The sequence below is a fragment of the Saccostrea cucullata genome, unplaced genomic scaffold (assembly GCF_032062105.1).
Source record: "Saccostrea cucullata isolate Sc308-1 unplaced genomic scaffold, CSIRO_AGI_Scuc_v1 ctg6098, whole genome shotgun sequence".
NCBI lineage: Eukaryota > Metazoa > Mollusca > Bivalvia > Ostreida > Ostreidae > Saccostrea > Saccostrea cuccullata.
Window position 1 is genome coordinate 1980 of NW_026928954.1, and position 13649 is coordinate 15628.

General features: G+C 34.9%; 1 protein-coding gene across 1 annotated transcript; it reads left to right on the plus strand.

Annotated features, from left to right (window-relative positions):
• Positions 1-425: 425 nt before the first annotated feature.
• LOC134279379 (uncharacterized) lies at positions 426-1319 on the plus strand. Its single transcript, XM_062761778.1, has one exon. The coding sequence runs from the start codon at positions 426-428 to the stop codon at positions 1317-1319; it is 894 nt and encodes a 297-aa protein (XP_062617762.1).
• The last annotated feature ends 12330 nt before the right edge of the window (positions 1320-13649 follow it).

Sequence of the window (13649 nt, forward strand, 5' to 3'; positions counted from 1 at the left end):
TGACCATAATCAATAATTAATATTAGGATGATTTATATATTCTAAGACTGGACAGGCGGAGGACAGAACAAGAACTTTATACAAACGTTTCAGACGTACCACTATACAAACTTTGTGCCCCCCTGTACTAGTTACTGGTTTGGCTTCCAGTGGATATACCAAGTACTAACTCTATCATATTTTAACTGTACCAGTGCTGATAACATTGTTCTAACTGTATATATGCATGGTGTCTATATTGTGCAACAGTGACATAATAAATATATTATATAACCAAATCAAAAGCATTGTGTTATAGACGTTCATTTGGTGCCGTGACCAGGATTTGGTTTTGTTTTCGAACGGGTGACCACTGGAATTCGAAAACTGTAACTTCTTCTCCGTTCTGTAAGTATTTATTTTCTCTACCATAATCTCTTGTAAAAATGTCTGAGCAAGAATTTATAACTGCTGTAAAGGGTCTTTCAATAAAGATGGACAGTTTTAATCAAAATTTGGGAACTAATCAAATTACACCTTTTGATGGGGATCCAAAATTATTTAAGAGATGGATTAAAGCGATTGAAAAACATGCTTTTCTAGAGGGGGTTCCTGCTGAAAATGTAAAAATGATAGCTTTCAAAACTAGTACAGGGGCGGTCAGTGATTTTATTCAAAGGTATTTCAAGGCAAATCAGAGGGTAGAATGGGATACCCTCAAGGCAGAACTCTCCATGAGATTTGCAGAAATTACAGATTCGCAGCATGCTTTTATGCTGCTGAGACAAGTTAAGCAAGAGAAATTTGAAAATGTACAGATCTTTGCTGAACGGTTGCTCTCCATAGCAGAGGAAGAATATCAAGGTGCTCAAGATATGCGAGTCACAGAAAACCAACTTGTTGGGTTCTTTGTCGATGGTCTGTATTCAGACAGATTAAAAATAAATGTCATGCAAGATAATCCTGCTACCATGCAGGATGCAATAAATTCTGCAAGAGCCGAATTTAATTTGCAACAAAGGTTTCAATTAAGAACTGGGAGAAATTATTTTGCCCCGGCAACCTTCACGAGAGAACCGATGGAAGTTGACCATTATAGGTATAAGAGGGGAAACAGACATAACGAAGGACAACGACCAAGACAGTTTGTCAAAAAGACATTCACCCCTAAGAAAGTTTTAGCAGTTGAGACAAAACGATCTCGCAGTGAAGTTGTATGTTGGACCTGTAATAAAAGAGGACACTACAGTCCTGAATGTCCAAATAAAAAGAGAAAAATTGAAGCTATTAATGCTCTACCAGCAGAGGCTGAAGAAGAAAATTGGGAAGAGTTAAACTAAGAAGCTCCGCCCAAAATGGGACCTTTGGGGGGAGCTATTTAAAGAAAAAGAAATATTTAAAGAAAAAGAAAATTTTTGAAAATGTTAAGAATCTCCCCACTTTGACTGTTAATTCAATAGAAAATCTAAATTCATGTATTATCAAAATTGGGAAAAGAAGATTTAGACCTCTTATAGATACAGGCGCCGCTGTTTCATTGGTTAGTTCAAATGTTTATTGGTCCCTTTCTAATCCTTTTAAACTTTCAAAACCAAAAGTGAATTTGAAATCTGTAAATGGCGCTGATTTGAAAATTGAAGGTTGTACTCAAATTGAATTTGTTGTAGGAGGTCTCACAATGTCTCATCAATTTTATGTTGTTCAAAATATAAACAGGTCTTTTATTTTGGGTAGAGACTGGCTAGTCCAAAATGGTGTCCGACTTTATTTTGATCTTGGCAGTTTACGTATTGGTAAAACATATGTTCCAATGGTTGAAGATGTTCACATTGCATCAATTTTGAGAGCTTCAAAGAAAACAATTTTAAGACCGCAATCGGCGACAGTTTGTTTTGCAAAACATAAAGATCACGCAAATTTTCTAAACAAAGTTGTTGAAGTAAATGCCTTAGATAAAGGTTTCATTATTGACGAACCAGGTCTTATGATAGGAAACATAATCGCGAAAACAAAATCATCGCGTAAAATACCGGTTTTAGTTGTGAACAATACTAATAAAACTTACAAACTCAAGAGAGGGTGCATTATTGGTCGAATAAATGTTGTAGATTATCAATCGATTAACATCTCGGTTCTTGATAAGAATAAAGAAAAAGAAAAAGAAATAAATGACTTGAAAGCAGAACTCAATGTTTCCCCAGAGCACAGAGGAAGAATTGAAAAACTTTGTATGCAAAATAAAGATCTATTTGCTAAAACAGATGCAGACTTAGGGCATACTAATACGATCAAAATGAAAATAGATACAGGTGACCATTTACCAATTAAAATGAAAACGTATCGAACTCCGTTGAATAAACGAGTGATCGTAGATAAAGCAATCGATGAAATGTTAAGCGCAAACATAGTGCGGCGTTCAAAATCACCTTGGAGTTTTCCTATCATGGTAGTAGATAAGAAAGTTGGAACAAAACGTTTTTGTGTAGACTTTAGACAACTAAATAAGATCACAAAAACAAATTCGTGACCCTTGCCCTTGATTGACGATTTATTAGATCAGTTAGGAAAATCAAAATATTTTACATCATTGGATTTGAAGTCGGGTTATTGGCAAGTACTTATGGACGAAGCAGATAAAGAAAAAAACAGCTTTTGTGCGTCATAGAGGTTTGTTTGAATTTAATGTAATGCCTTTTGGCCTTTGCAATGCTCCACAAATATTTTCAGAACTTATGAGCACAGTACTAGCAGGTCTAGAATCATTTGCTTTGGCTTATTTAGACGATATTTTGATATTTTCAGAAACCATTCAAGATCATGAAAAACATATTCAAATTGTATTGGAACGACTTAAAGAACATGGGTTAAAATTGAAAGCCAAAAAGTGCAGTTTTGTTCAAGAGAAAACTCAGTATTTAGGGTTCATTATTGATAAAGAAGGAATAAGACCTGATCCGAATAAAGTAGCTGCAATTCGCACTTTACCTTCACCGAGTACTGTAAAAGAAATACGCAGTTTTATCGGTATGTGTAGTTATTACCGTCGATTCAAAGATCGCGGAACCCTTGGTATCATTAACAAAGAAATATGCACGATTCAAATGGAATGACGATTGTCAAAAAGCTTTTGATTTCTTAAAAGAGAGTCTAACTCAAGTGCCACTTTTATCAATTCCCAATCCAAATAAAGAGTATATTCTCTACACGGATGCTTCTGATACAGCAATAGGCGCGTGTTTAGCCCAACCACTAGATGAAAACGAACAGGAAAATGAAGTGAAAATATTGGGTATTAGAAATGAAAAACCTATTTGTTATCTTTCACATAAATTAAGTGACACCCAAACGCGATGGTCTACAGTAGAAAAAGAAGCATATGCAATTCACTTTGCACTCCAGAAATTTGATCACTATTTGCACAATGCTAAATTTGTCATTCGAACTGATCACAAACCATTAAAATACTTGTTAGAAGCTCCAATGAAAAATAAGAAAATCCAGTTATGGGCTTTAGGTATCGCCGGATACAATTGTCAAATAGAATATATTCCGGGAACTGAAAATACTTGCGCAGATTTGCTATCTAGAACTCCATAAACAAACGCGTTAATCCCATCTGAAAATGAAATTAAAAATGAACAGAATGAACCGGACGTGCACGAGAACTCTTTAGAAATCAATTTCATCAATTCAAACGCGATAAATCCTAAAGATTATGTACGTTATGACATAGATGAGCCTGACATTCCGTTTAAACCTCAAATCAAGTTAAGTTAAAGCACGGAAGTAAATGTAACTGAAGAACAATCTAAAGATTCTGAAATAATTCGCATTGCCCGTCAATTGCAACAGGGCACAGCAAAGAAATCAATAAGTGATAAACATCTCATTATTGATGAAGTGTTGTATTATCTGTCGAATGCCGATAACGATCCGATCATAAGACTCTACGTGCCAGCGCATTATCGACTACCTGTAATTAAACAGTATCACGATGATAATGGTCATTTAGGAATCGACAAAACATTCGACGCGATCAGACAAAAGTATTACTGGCCTAATTTGTATAAAGAATTGTATGACTATGTCGGTAAATGTGTAAAGTGTGCTACACGAAACCTTAAAAAGATAAAGCCGACAATTCAAGAAACAGATGTTCCGCCATTTCCATTTGCAAAAATTGGTTTAGATCTATCAGGTCCGTATCCGAAGTCATTATCGGGAAACAAATATATTGTCGGATTTGTAGATCTTTACTCTGGCTGGCCTGAAGCTTTTGCAGTCCCAGATAAAACCGCCGAGACTATCGCACATTTGATCATTGAAGAAATATTTCCAAGATTTGGTGCTCCCTTAGAAATTATAACTGACAATGGCACGGAAAATGAAAATAAGGCAGTTAGAGAAACTTTGAAAGAATTAACTATCTCGCATGTAAAAACGTCATACTACCATCCTCAAAGCAATGCAAAAGTTGAAAGATTCCATCGAACACTTCATGATGTATTGGCTAAAAAGTTAGAAGACAATTTAACAACTTGGGATATTTTTCTTAATCAAACAGCCGCAGTTCGATTTAACATCAATGAATCATCATCTTTCTCTCCATTTTATTTACTTTATAATCGAGATGTAATTATGCCAATAGACAATATTCTGCAACCGCGCCGCAGATATATGGGAGAAGATCCACATAAAATCGCGTTAGAACAACAGCATAAATCCTTTACAATGGTCCATAGAATTTTAAAACGATCTAAACGAAGACAAGCAAAATATGCAAACAGAAATGCGGTAGATGTTGAATTAAAGATCGGGGACCCAGTTTACTATAAAAATAATCAAAGACGGAGTAAGCTTCAATCTAAATGGAAACCATTCTATAGAATAATTGAGCAAATTTCGCCGGTAACATTTAAAATCAAATGTCAATTAGATGGCAAAGTGACGAAAGCGCATAAAGAATTACTGCGATTAGCGAAAATCGATGAATGGGAAATACCTCAAAATGACCACGGAAAACCTCTGCGTAAAGCCGCTTATGTAATGCCCCCAGAATCAGAATCGGAATCTGATGATCACAAATCAGACAATAACGTCTCTACAAACCAAGAGTTCGAAAATCAAAATATAAAAGATGAAACTAACACCTTAAATGATGCTGTAAACCCAAACAGAGATTACATGTCAAACAATGAATCAGAAAATGAACCAATATCAATGAGTCATGATAGTGTAAGTAGCAATGACGAAGAAAATATACCCCTTGCAAAATTAGCCCAAAAATATAGAAGGGAAAGAGAAAACTCTTCTTCTGAAGATGACATCCCGTTATATGAGCTTTCTAAACGTCTAAAACAAAACAATAATGACAGACAAATGATCGAGAAAGTGACGATTCACTTATGGATATTAACGAATGTCAGATGAAGCGTAAAAAGACAATTAAGAAAAAACATAGAGGAAATAGAAATGATATTCGAACTCTCTTTAAAACTCTTTCAAAATTAATATAAGAGTATAAATGTACGCAATTTTCTATTCCTTACTGCATCAAGCAAATTTCGCTTTCGTATCTTGGTTATAGTAAGGAACTGAAAGTATAAAGCTATACAAAACCACAGTTGATGTATATGTGATATCTTTGTTCTTGCATTAAGACAAACTGAAAAATAAAAACAAAATTCTGTAAAGTAATTGTTAAACTACGAATGATATTACCAATTGCTAAATATATAACTGATGGACATTGGATAGTGTCTACCCAAACTGAACTGCCATTTGTGAAAATTTCTGAACATGGTCATACTACACTGACTACTGATTTTGTTGCTAGACCTCTTATTCAAGTTCTTGTATTGCAAAAAGCTTATGCTGTCACAAATGAATTAACTCTCCCTCCCCATTATCATCAAGAAAGTAGATCTAATATCACTAATACCTTGCAAACTTTTGTGAGTTCATATAATATTCTTCTGTTAAGCTTTGGAAGCCTCTGCACTCAAAATTTGATAATTTGTCTGATGTCAAGATACCTGCTAAATTACAAGACCTTGAGACAGTACCAATGGACAGACTGGTTAATGAATTGACAAGTATTGATTCTGTTAATCCTCTAACTAATGCGGGTTGGACAAATTGGGTTTATTCTATTTTAATAATCAGCATCGCTTTAATCCTGGGGATTCTATTTATTATCTATTATAAATGTAAAAGGCGTTGGTCAAGTAGATTTTGGCAAAAGGTTAAGAAAGCAGGCGGAGAGAAGAAACAACTCAAATTGGTGGCGATTGAATACCCTAGTGAAGATAACACTAGCAGACACAATAAGGCATCTGCACCATCACCAACTACTGCTTTCATCGCTGGAGTTGACCCTGTCGACACCATTACGAAGCTGTATCCGAAACTAAGGACGGATGTATTAACACCGAAAACCGATGACCCCGCTGCATTGTAAATAAACACTTGCGTAAGTCGATCCCTCTTTCGAAAAAGAGCCGAGGATCGTAAATATTGGACAGTCTGTTCATTTCGAGACTAATGTTTAATGAAACATACAATTACTGTGTTGTTCGTATTCCAGTTGGTGGAAGACTTTATTGTCTCGTAACCTATGTGTTGTAACTATTTAACCATTCTATATATTACTTCTCGTCTAACATGATGAGAATAACATTATGCCGATACTTACAAATCAAAAATGGCATAAATTAACATGGAAAAATCCACGAGTTCCAATTCCATCGATTATGAATTAAACTAATTCATCTCTTGTGTGGGAGGAATGTAACACAATTGGACCATACCGTATATATAAATAAACTACATATTAATATATATTGTGTTTCGTATATTTGTTTAATAAGGACATATGTGTATAAGGCATAATAAACCTTATATGTCCTTGAGAGCCATTTAGGTTCTTACGCACATTATTTACACTCTATTTATCATTTACTAATTATGTGTTTGATGTAGTTAATATTGTTGTAAATATTAATGTTAATTATTATTGGTCAGCGTTGATGAATTATCATAATTAAATCAAAGATCAATATCTGAGCATTTACGTGGTCAGTATCCATTATTGGTATTTAATATTTAATTGAATCGGAAATGGCTTAATAATATTAACTGACCATAATCAATAATTAATATTAGGATGATTTATATATTCTAAGACTGGACAGGCGGAGGACAGAACAAGAACTTTATACAAACGTTTCAGACGTACCACTATACAAACTTTGTGCCCCCCTGTACTAGTTACTGGTTTGGCTTCCAGTGGATATACCAAGTACTAACTCTATCATATTTTAACTGTACCAGTGCTGATAACATTGTTCTAACTGTATATATGCATGACGTCTATATTGTGCAACAGTGACATAATAAATATATGTTATATAACCAAATAAAAAGCATTGTGTTATATTTATCCGTTTTTGTATAAATCGCGATAAAGTGTGGAAAATACCCCTCTGTACGTTGGTAATTTTAATTTATCGTAAAATATTTTCTCAAGAAGTAAAAATTAAACCTGCCCCCAGCACTTTTTATGTACCAGGGATAACGATTAATTGATCTATGTAACAAATTTTGCACAATATTTTCATTTTGCACTTGTGCCGAAGCGATTTTTGTGCAACATTTAAGAATATCAAAAATGTCCGTCACGTGATCAACACAGTCACCTGACATCACAGAAATGCTTTATTATAATACCTGATTAAACTGTTATCTCAAGTTGACTGCAATTTCAAGCAAGGATCACATATTGAAATTAAAATCAAGCTCAAAATAAAATGTATATTTTTAAGTCATTTTAAGCCTTCGGACAGCCTTATCATAACTGCGTAATGTATAACAAAATATTGACTGTTAAAGAGTTATTGAAAAAAGACTTTTAGCCCCTCTCGGCCCCTAATTTGAGTGTCCAGCCCCTTTTTCTGGATTTCATCTTAAAGCTCGTAGGATTTTGAACACTTTTTGTTCAATAACTATTCAGAGATTCTTTTTCGTTTTCGAGTTATTCGCAAAAGAAATATTTAGGGGCCAACCCTTCAACTCCCTAATGGGGACGTTTAGCGAAAATTGAAAGGTTGCATATTGTTCAGAACATGATTTTGAACATCTTTTGTTCAATATTAATTATCAAAATATTTCTCACTTTCGAGATATAAAGCATCAAAGATTTATCATTCTGGCCCCTTGTGGCCCCTAATTATGTACCATACGATATTAAAATCATAATATACAGTTGTAGATTGTTGAGATAAACATATTTGCTTCATTAATGTATCACAAAATATTGACTGTAAAAGAGTTATCGAAAAAGACTTTTAGCCCCTTTTGGCCCTTAATTTGAGTCAGCACTTTTTTCATGGAATCATATTAAAGATCTTGTCATTCTGCACAAATGTTGTTCAGTATGTTTTAACAAAATAATTCTATTTTAAAAGATATCATTAAAAATGTCTGAAAAATTCACTCATAGTTTGTATCCTAAATTTTGACCCCTACGGAGCTTCCATACTAGGTACTTCCGGAAACTATCCAAACTTCCAGTAACATGGGGACATGTCCTCTATCATCACTGAAAATTTCAGCGCTCTAGCTCAAGTCGTTTCTGAGATCAATGACGGACAAGAAGGTCCGCTAAATTTTAATAAAAGGGCGATAACTCTAGACCGGAAGTGATTTTCAAAAAATCCTTCAAATAATATTAACTTCAGATTATCCTGCAACAACCCTGAAAATTTGAAGCAAATCCATCGAGCCATCTTTGAGAAATCTTCTGCACAAAATTTGTGCAGAGAAAAAGAATAATAAGAAAATGAAAAAGAAACATAAGAATAATAGAAGGGTCTTCCGCTGAAGACGGAAGACCCTAAAAACAGTGGAAAAGAAACAAACGAATAACAAAGAAGGTCTTCCGCTCAAGACGGAAGACCTTAACTAGATACGATATCGTTGCGAGCAACGAGTGGGTCTTCCGTCCGATTCTTTATGAGATGAGAAAAGATTTTGATTGAGATTTTCATTCTAAAATAATGATTTTCCATAATCTGCAAAAAGGCTATGAAAATTAAAGACTTAAAAAATCGAATTTTGGATCTTCAGGGCCCCTTCTATAGGGGATCAGCCCTTTTTTCTTCATATCATCTTAACAGTCTCAGGATTTTGATCACTTTTTGTTCAACAACTATTCAGAGATTTTTTTTTTGTTTTCGAGTTATTTTGCATAAGAAATATTCAGGGGCCAGCCCTTCAACTTTTTAATATGGATGTTTAGCGAAGAATAAAAGGTTGCATATTGTTCAGAACATGATTTTGAACATCTTTTGTTCAATATTACTTATCAAAATATTTCCCACTTTTGAGATATAAAGCGTCAAAGATTTGGCATTCTGGCCCCTTTTGGCCCCTAATTATGTACCATATGACATGAAATCTTAATATATAGTTGCAGATTGTTGCGATTAACATTTTTGCTTCAGTAACTTTTAACAAAATACTGCCTGATAAATAGTTATCGATTGAAGAGTTTTGGCCCCTCTTGGCCCCTAATAAGAGTGCCCAGCCCCTTTTTTCTGGATGTTATCTTGATGCTCTCAGGATATTGAACACTTTTTGTTCAACAACTATTCAGAGATTCTTTTTTGTCTTCGAGTTATTTGCAAAAGAAATATTTAGGGGCCAACCCTCCAACTAACTGATGGGGACGTTTGGCGAAAAATAAAAGGTTGCATATTGTTCAGAACATAATTTTGAACATCTTTTGTTCAATATAACTTTTCAAAATATTTCTCAGTTTCGAGATATAAAGCGTCAAAGATTTAGCTTTCTGGCCCCTTGTGGCCCCTAATTATGTAATGTACGACATTAAAATCATAATATACAGGAGTAGATTGTTGAGATAAACATATTTGCTTCAGTAATGTATAACAAAATATTGACTGTTAAAGAGTTATCGAAAAAAGACTTTTAGCCCCTTTTGGCCCTTAATGTGATGAGTCAGCACTTTTTTCATGGAATCATATTAAAGATCTTGTCATTCTGCACAAATATTGTTCAGTATGTTTTAACAAAATAAATCTATTTTAAAAGATATCATTAAAAATATCTCAAAAAATCACTCATAATTTTTTGTATCCTAAATTTTGACCCCTACCGAGCTTCCATGCTAAGTACTTCCGGAAATTATCCAAACTCCCAGTAACATGGGGACATGTCCTCTATCATCACTGAAAATTTCAGCGCTCTAGCTCAAGTCGTTTCTGAGATCAATGACGGACAAGAAGGTCCGCTAAATTTTAATAAAAGGGCGATAACTCTAGACCGGAAGTGATTTTCAGAAAATCCTTCAAATGGTATAAACTTCTGATTATCCTGCAACAACCCTGAAAATTTGAAGCAAATCCATCGAGCCATCTCTGAGAAATCTTCTGCACAACATTTGTGCAGAGAAAAGGAATTAATAATAACTGGAGCAAAGGTCGTTGCAAAGCAACAAGTAGGTCTTCCGTCCTGTTTTGACCGGAATTGACGTCAACAAATGAAAGCAAATGAGCTAAGTGGTCTTCATTGACTTTATAATTTTGATTTTGCATTTAAACCTTCAAAAATAAGCTATTTTTGGCTACTTCCGATCATTTCCGGTTTGATTGGAAGTGATTTCAACGGACAGAAAATTAAGTTTTATGCTTCCAGATACATCTATTACCCAAAAATATTTCAAGAACGGCAAAAATATGCATATTCTGGCGACTTCCGGTATGACCGGAAGTGACGTCGCCGGACGCATTTAGACGACTCCAATAGATTAAGCTTGACATTTTGAACAACTTTGCTTTTTAGACGTATTACAAATTCTCAATACTTTCTGAGATATAAATGAAAAACTTTCGGCCCCTCTAGGCCCTTTATTTTAGGGGCCAGCCCTTTTTTTGAGATATCATTTGAAAGATCATGTAATTCTACACTTCTTTTGTTCTCTATGTCTTTACAAAATATCTGTATGTGAAAAGATATCGAAGAAAAGGTGTTAGAAATTTTAAAATTCTCGACATGCCCTTTTTTGGATCATAGCGAGCGTCGGCGTGCAGAACTTCCGGTAAAAATGAAATGCGTATGTCACATCTACAGACATTGCTCTATCATTGCTCAGAAACTCAAGTTTCTAACTTAAGCCGTTTTTGAGAAAACTCGCGGACAAACTGACCCCCTGAAAATCACTAAATCGCAAAAATCTCAAAACCGGAAGTGACGTCATCAAAACAAAAAATTTTATATCAGCTTTGTTTGATGTTCTATCAGTCCTGAAAGTTTCATGAACATCGAGCGAGCCGTTTCTGATAAATCGTGTACACAAAATCGGTAAGAAAAAAAAACAATAAAAATAATAACTAGAGCAAAGCTCGTTGCAAAGCAACGAGTAGGTCTTCCGTCCGGTTTTGACCGGAACTGCTGGAAGTGACATCAACAAAAGAAAGCAATGAGCTAAGTCGTCTGCAGTGACTTTAAAATTTCAATTTTGCATAAAAACCTACGAAGTAAGCTATTTTTGACCACTTCCGGTTTGACCGGAAGTGACGATGACAGACAGAAAATTAATTTTTATGCTCCCAGAGACATATGTTATCCAAAAACTTCAAGAACGGCAATAATACGTATTTTCCGACTACTTCCGGTTTGACCGGAAGTGACAATGACGGACGAATTTTGACAACCTAAGTAGATAAAGCTTGACATTTTGAACAACTTCGCTTCTTTGACGTATTACAAATTGTCAATACTTTTTGAGATATCAAGAAAAAACTTGTGGCCCCTCTAGATCCCTTATTTAAGGGGTCAGCCCTTTTTTCAAGATATCATTTGAAAGATCTTAGAATTCTTCACATTTTTTGTTCAATATGTTTTAACAAAATATTTCTAGGTAAAATGTTATCATAGAAAAGGTGTTAAAAATTTTGAAATTCTTGATAAGACATTTTTCGGACCACAGCTAGCGCCGGCGCTACCTACTTCCGGTGAAAATGATATACTCAATGCACTTTTCCGAAGGTTGATCTATCATCACTGAAAATTTCATAATTCTATCTTCAATGCTTTTTGAGAACATTGCCGGAGAAAATGACCCTCTAAAAATGACAAAATCGCGAAAATCTCCAAACCGCAAGTGACGTAATCAAAATAAAAAAATTTATATCTAGATTTTATAATGTTCTATCAGTCCGGAAAGTTTCATGCAAATCCATCGAGCCGTTTCCGAGAACTCGCGTGCACAAAATCGGTAAGAAAAAAAATAATAATAGGAACTAGAGCCGAGCTCGTTGCAAAGCAACGAGTAGGTCTTCCGTCCGGTTTTGACCGGAAGTGCCAGAAGTGACGTGAACAAAAGAAAGCAATGAGCTAAGTAGTCTCCAGATATTTTATAATTTCAATTTTGTATTAAAGCCTTCAAAATAAGCTATTTTTGGCTACTTCCGGTTTGACCGGAAGTGACGTCGACGGACGGAAAATTAAGATTTAAGCTTCCAGTGACATATGATATCCAAAAACCTGTAAAGAACAGCAAAAATAGGCAATTTTTGACTACTTCCGGTTTGACCGGGAGTGACGTCGCCGGACGTATTTTGATGACCTCATTGGATAAAGTTTGACATTTTGAACAACTTTGCTTCTTTAACGTATTACAAATTCGCAATACTTTTTGAGATATATAGGAAAAACTTTCGGCCCCTTTTGGCCCTTTATTATAGGGGCCAGCCCTTTGTCGTTGATACTTTTCGAAAGATCGTGATATTTTCTACAAGTTTTGTTCTATATGTTTTTACAAAATATTAACATGTAAAAAGATATTGTAGAAAAGGTGTCAAAAATTTCAAAATCCTCAATATAACTTTTTTCGAGCCATAGCGAGCGCCGACGTGCTGCACTTCCGGAGAAAAAAGAGAGGCGTGTGTCACATCAGCACATGTTGCTCTATCATCGCTGAAAATTTCATGCTTCTGTGTTAAGTGCTTTTTGAGAAAAATGCCGGACAAAGTGACCCTCTAAAAATCACTAAATCGCGAAAATCTCAAAACCGGAAGTGACGTCATCAAAACAAAAAATTATATATCAGATCTGCTTGATGTTCTATCAGTCCTGAAAGTTTCATGAAAATCGAACCAGCCGTTTCCGAGAAATCGCGTGCACAAAATCGGTAAGAAAAAAAACAATAATAATAATAAAGATAGTGGAAAAGAAACCTAAGAATAACAAGAAGGTCTTCCGCTGAAGACGGAAAACCTTAAAAATAGTGGAAAAGAAACCTAAGAATAACAGTAAGGTCTTCCGCTGAAGACGGAAGACCTTAACTAGAGCCGAGCTCGTTGCAAAGCAACGAGTAGGTCTTCCGTCCTGTTTGACCGGAAATAACTGTCATTAAAAAAAAATAAAGAGTTATGAAGTCCCAAAATGGTTTAATCCTCCAAATCTATGTTAATTATTGCAAAATTAAGCCATTTTTGGGAAATTCCGGTTTGACCGGAAGTAACGTCGACGGACGGAAAATTAAGATTTTAGCTTCCAATGACATATGATATCCAAAAACCTGTCAAGTACAGCAAAAATATGCAATTTTGACAACTTCCGGTTTGACCGGAAGTGACGTTGCCGGA

What these genes read in the sequence shown, in the direction of transcription:
- LOC134279379 (XM_062761778.1), top strand. Translation starts at nt 426, where the DNA reads ATGTCTGAGCAAGAATTTATAACTGCTGTAAAGGGTCTTTCAATAAAG.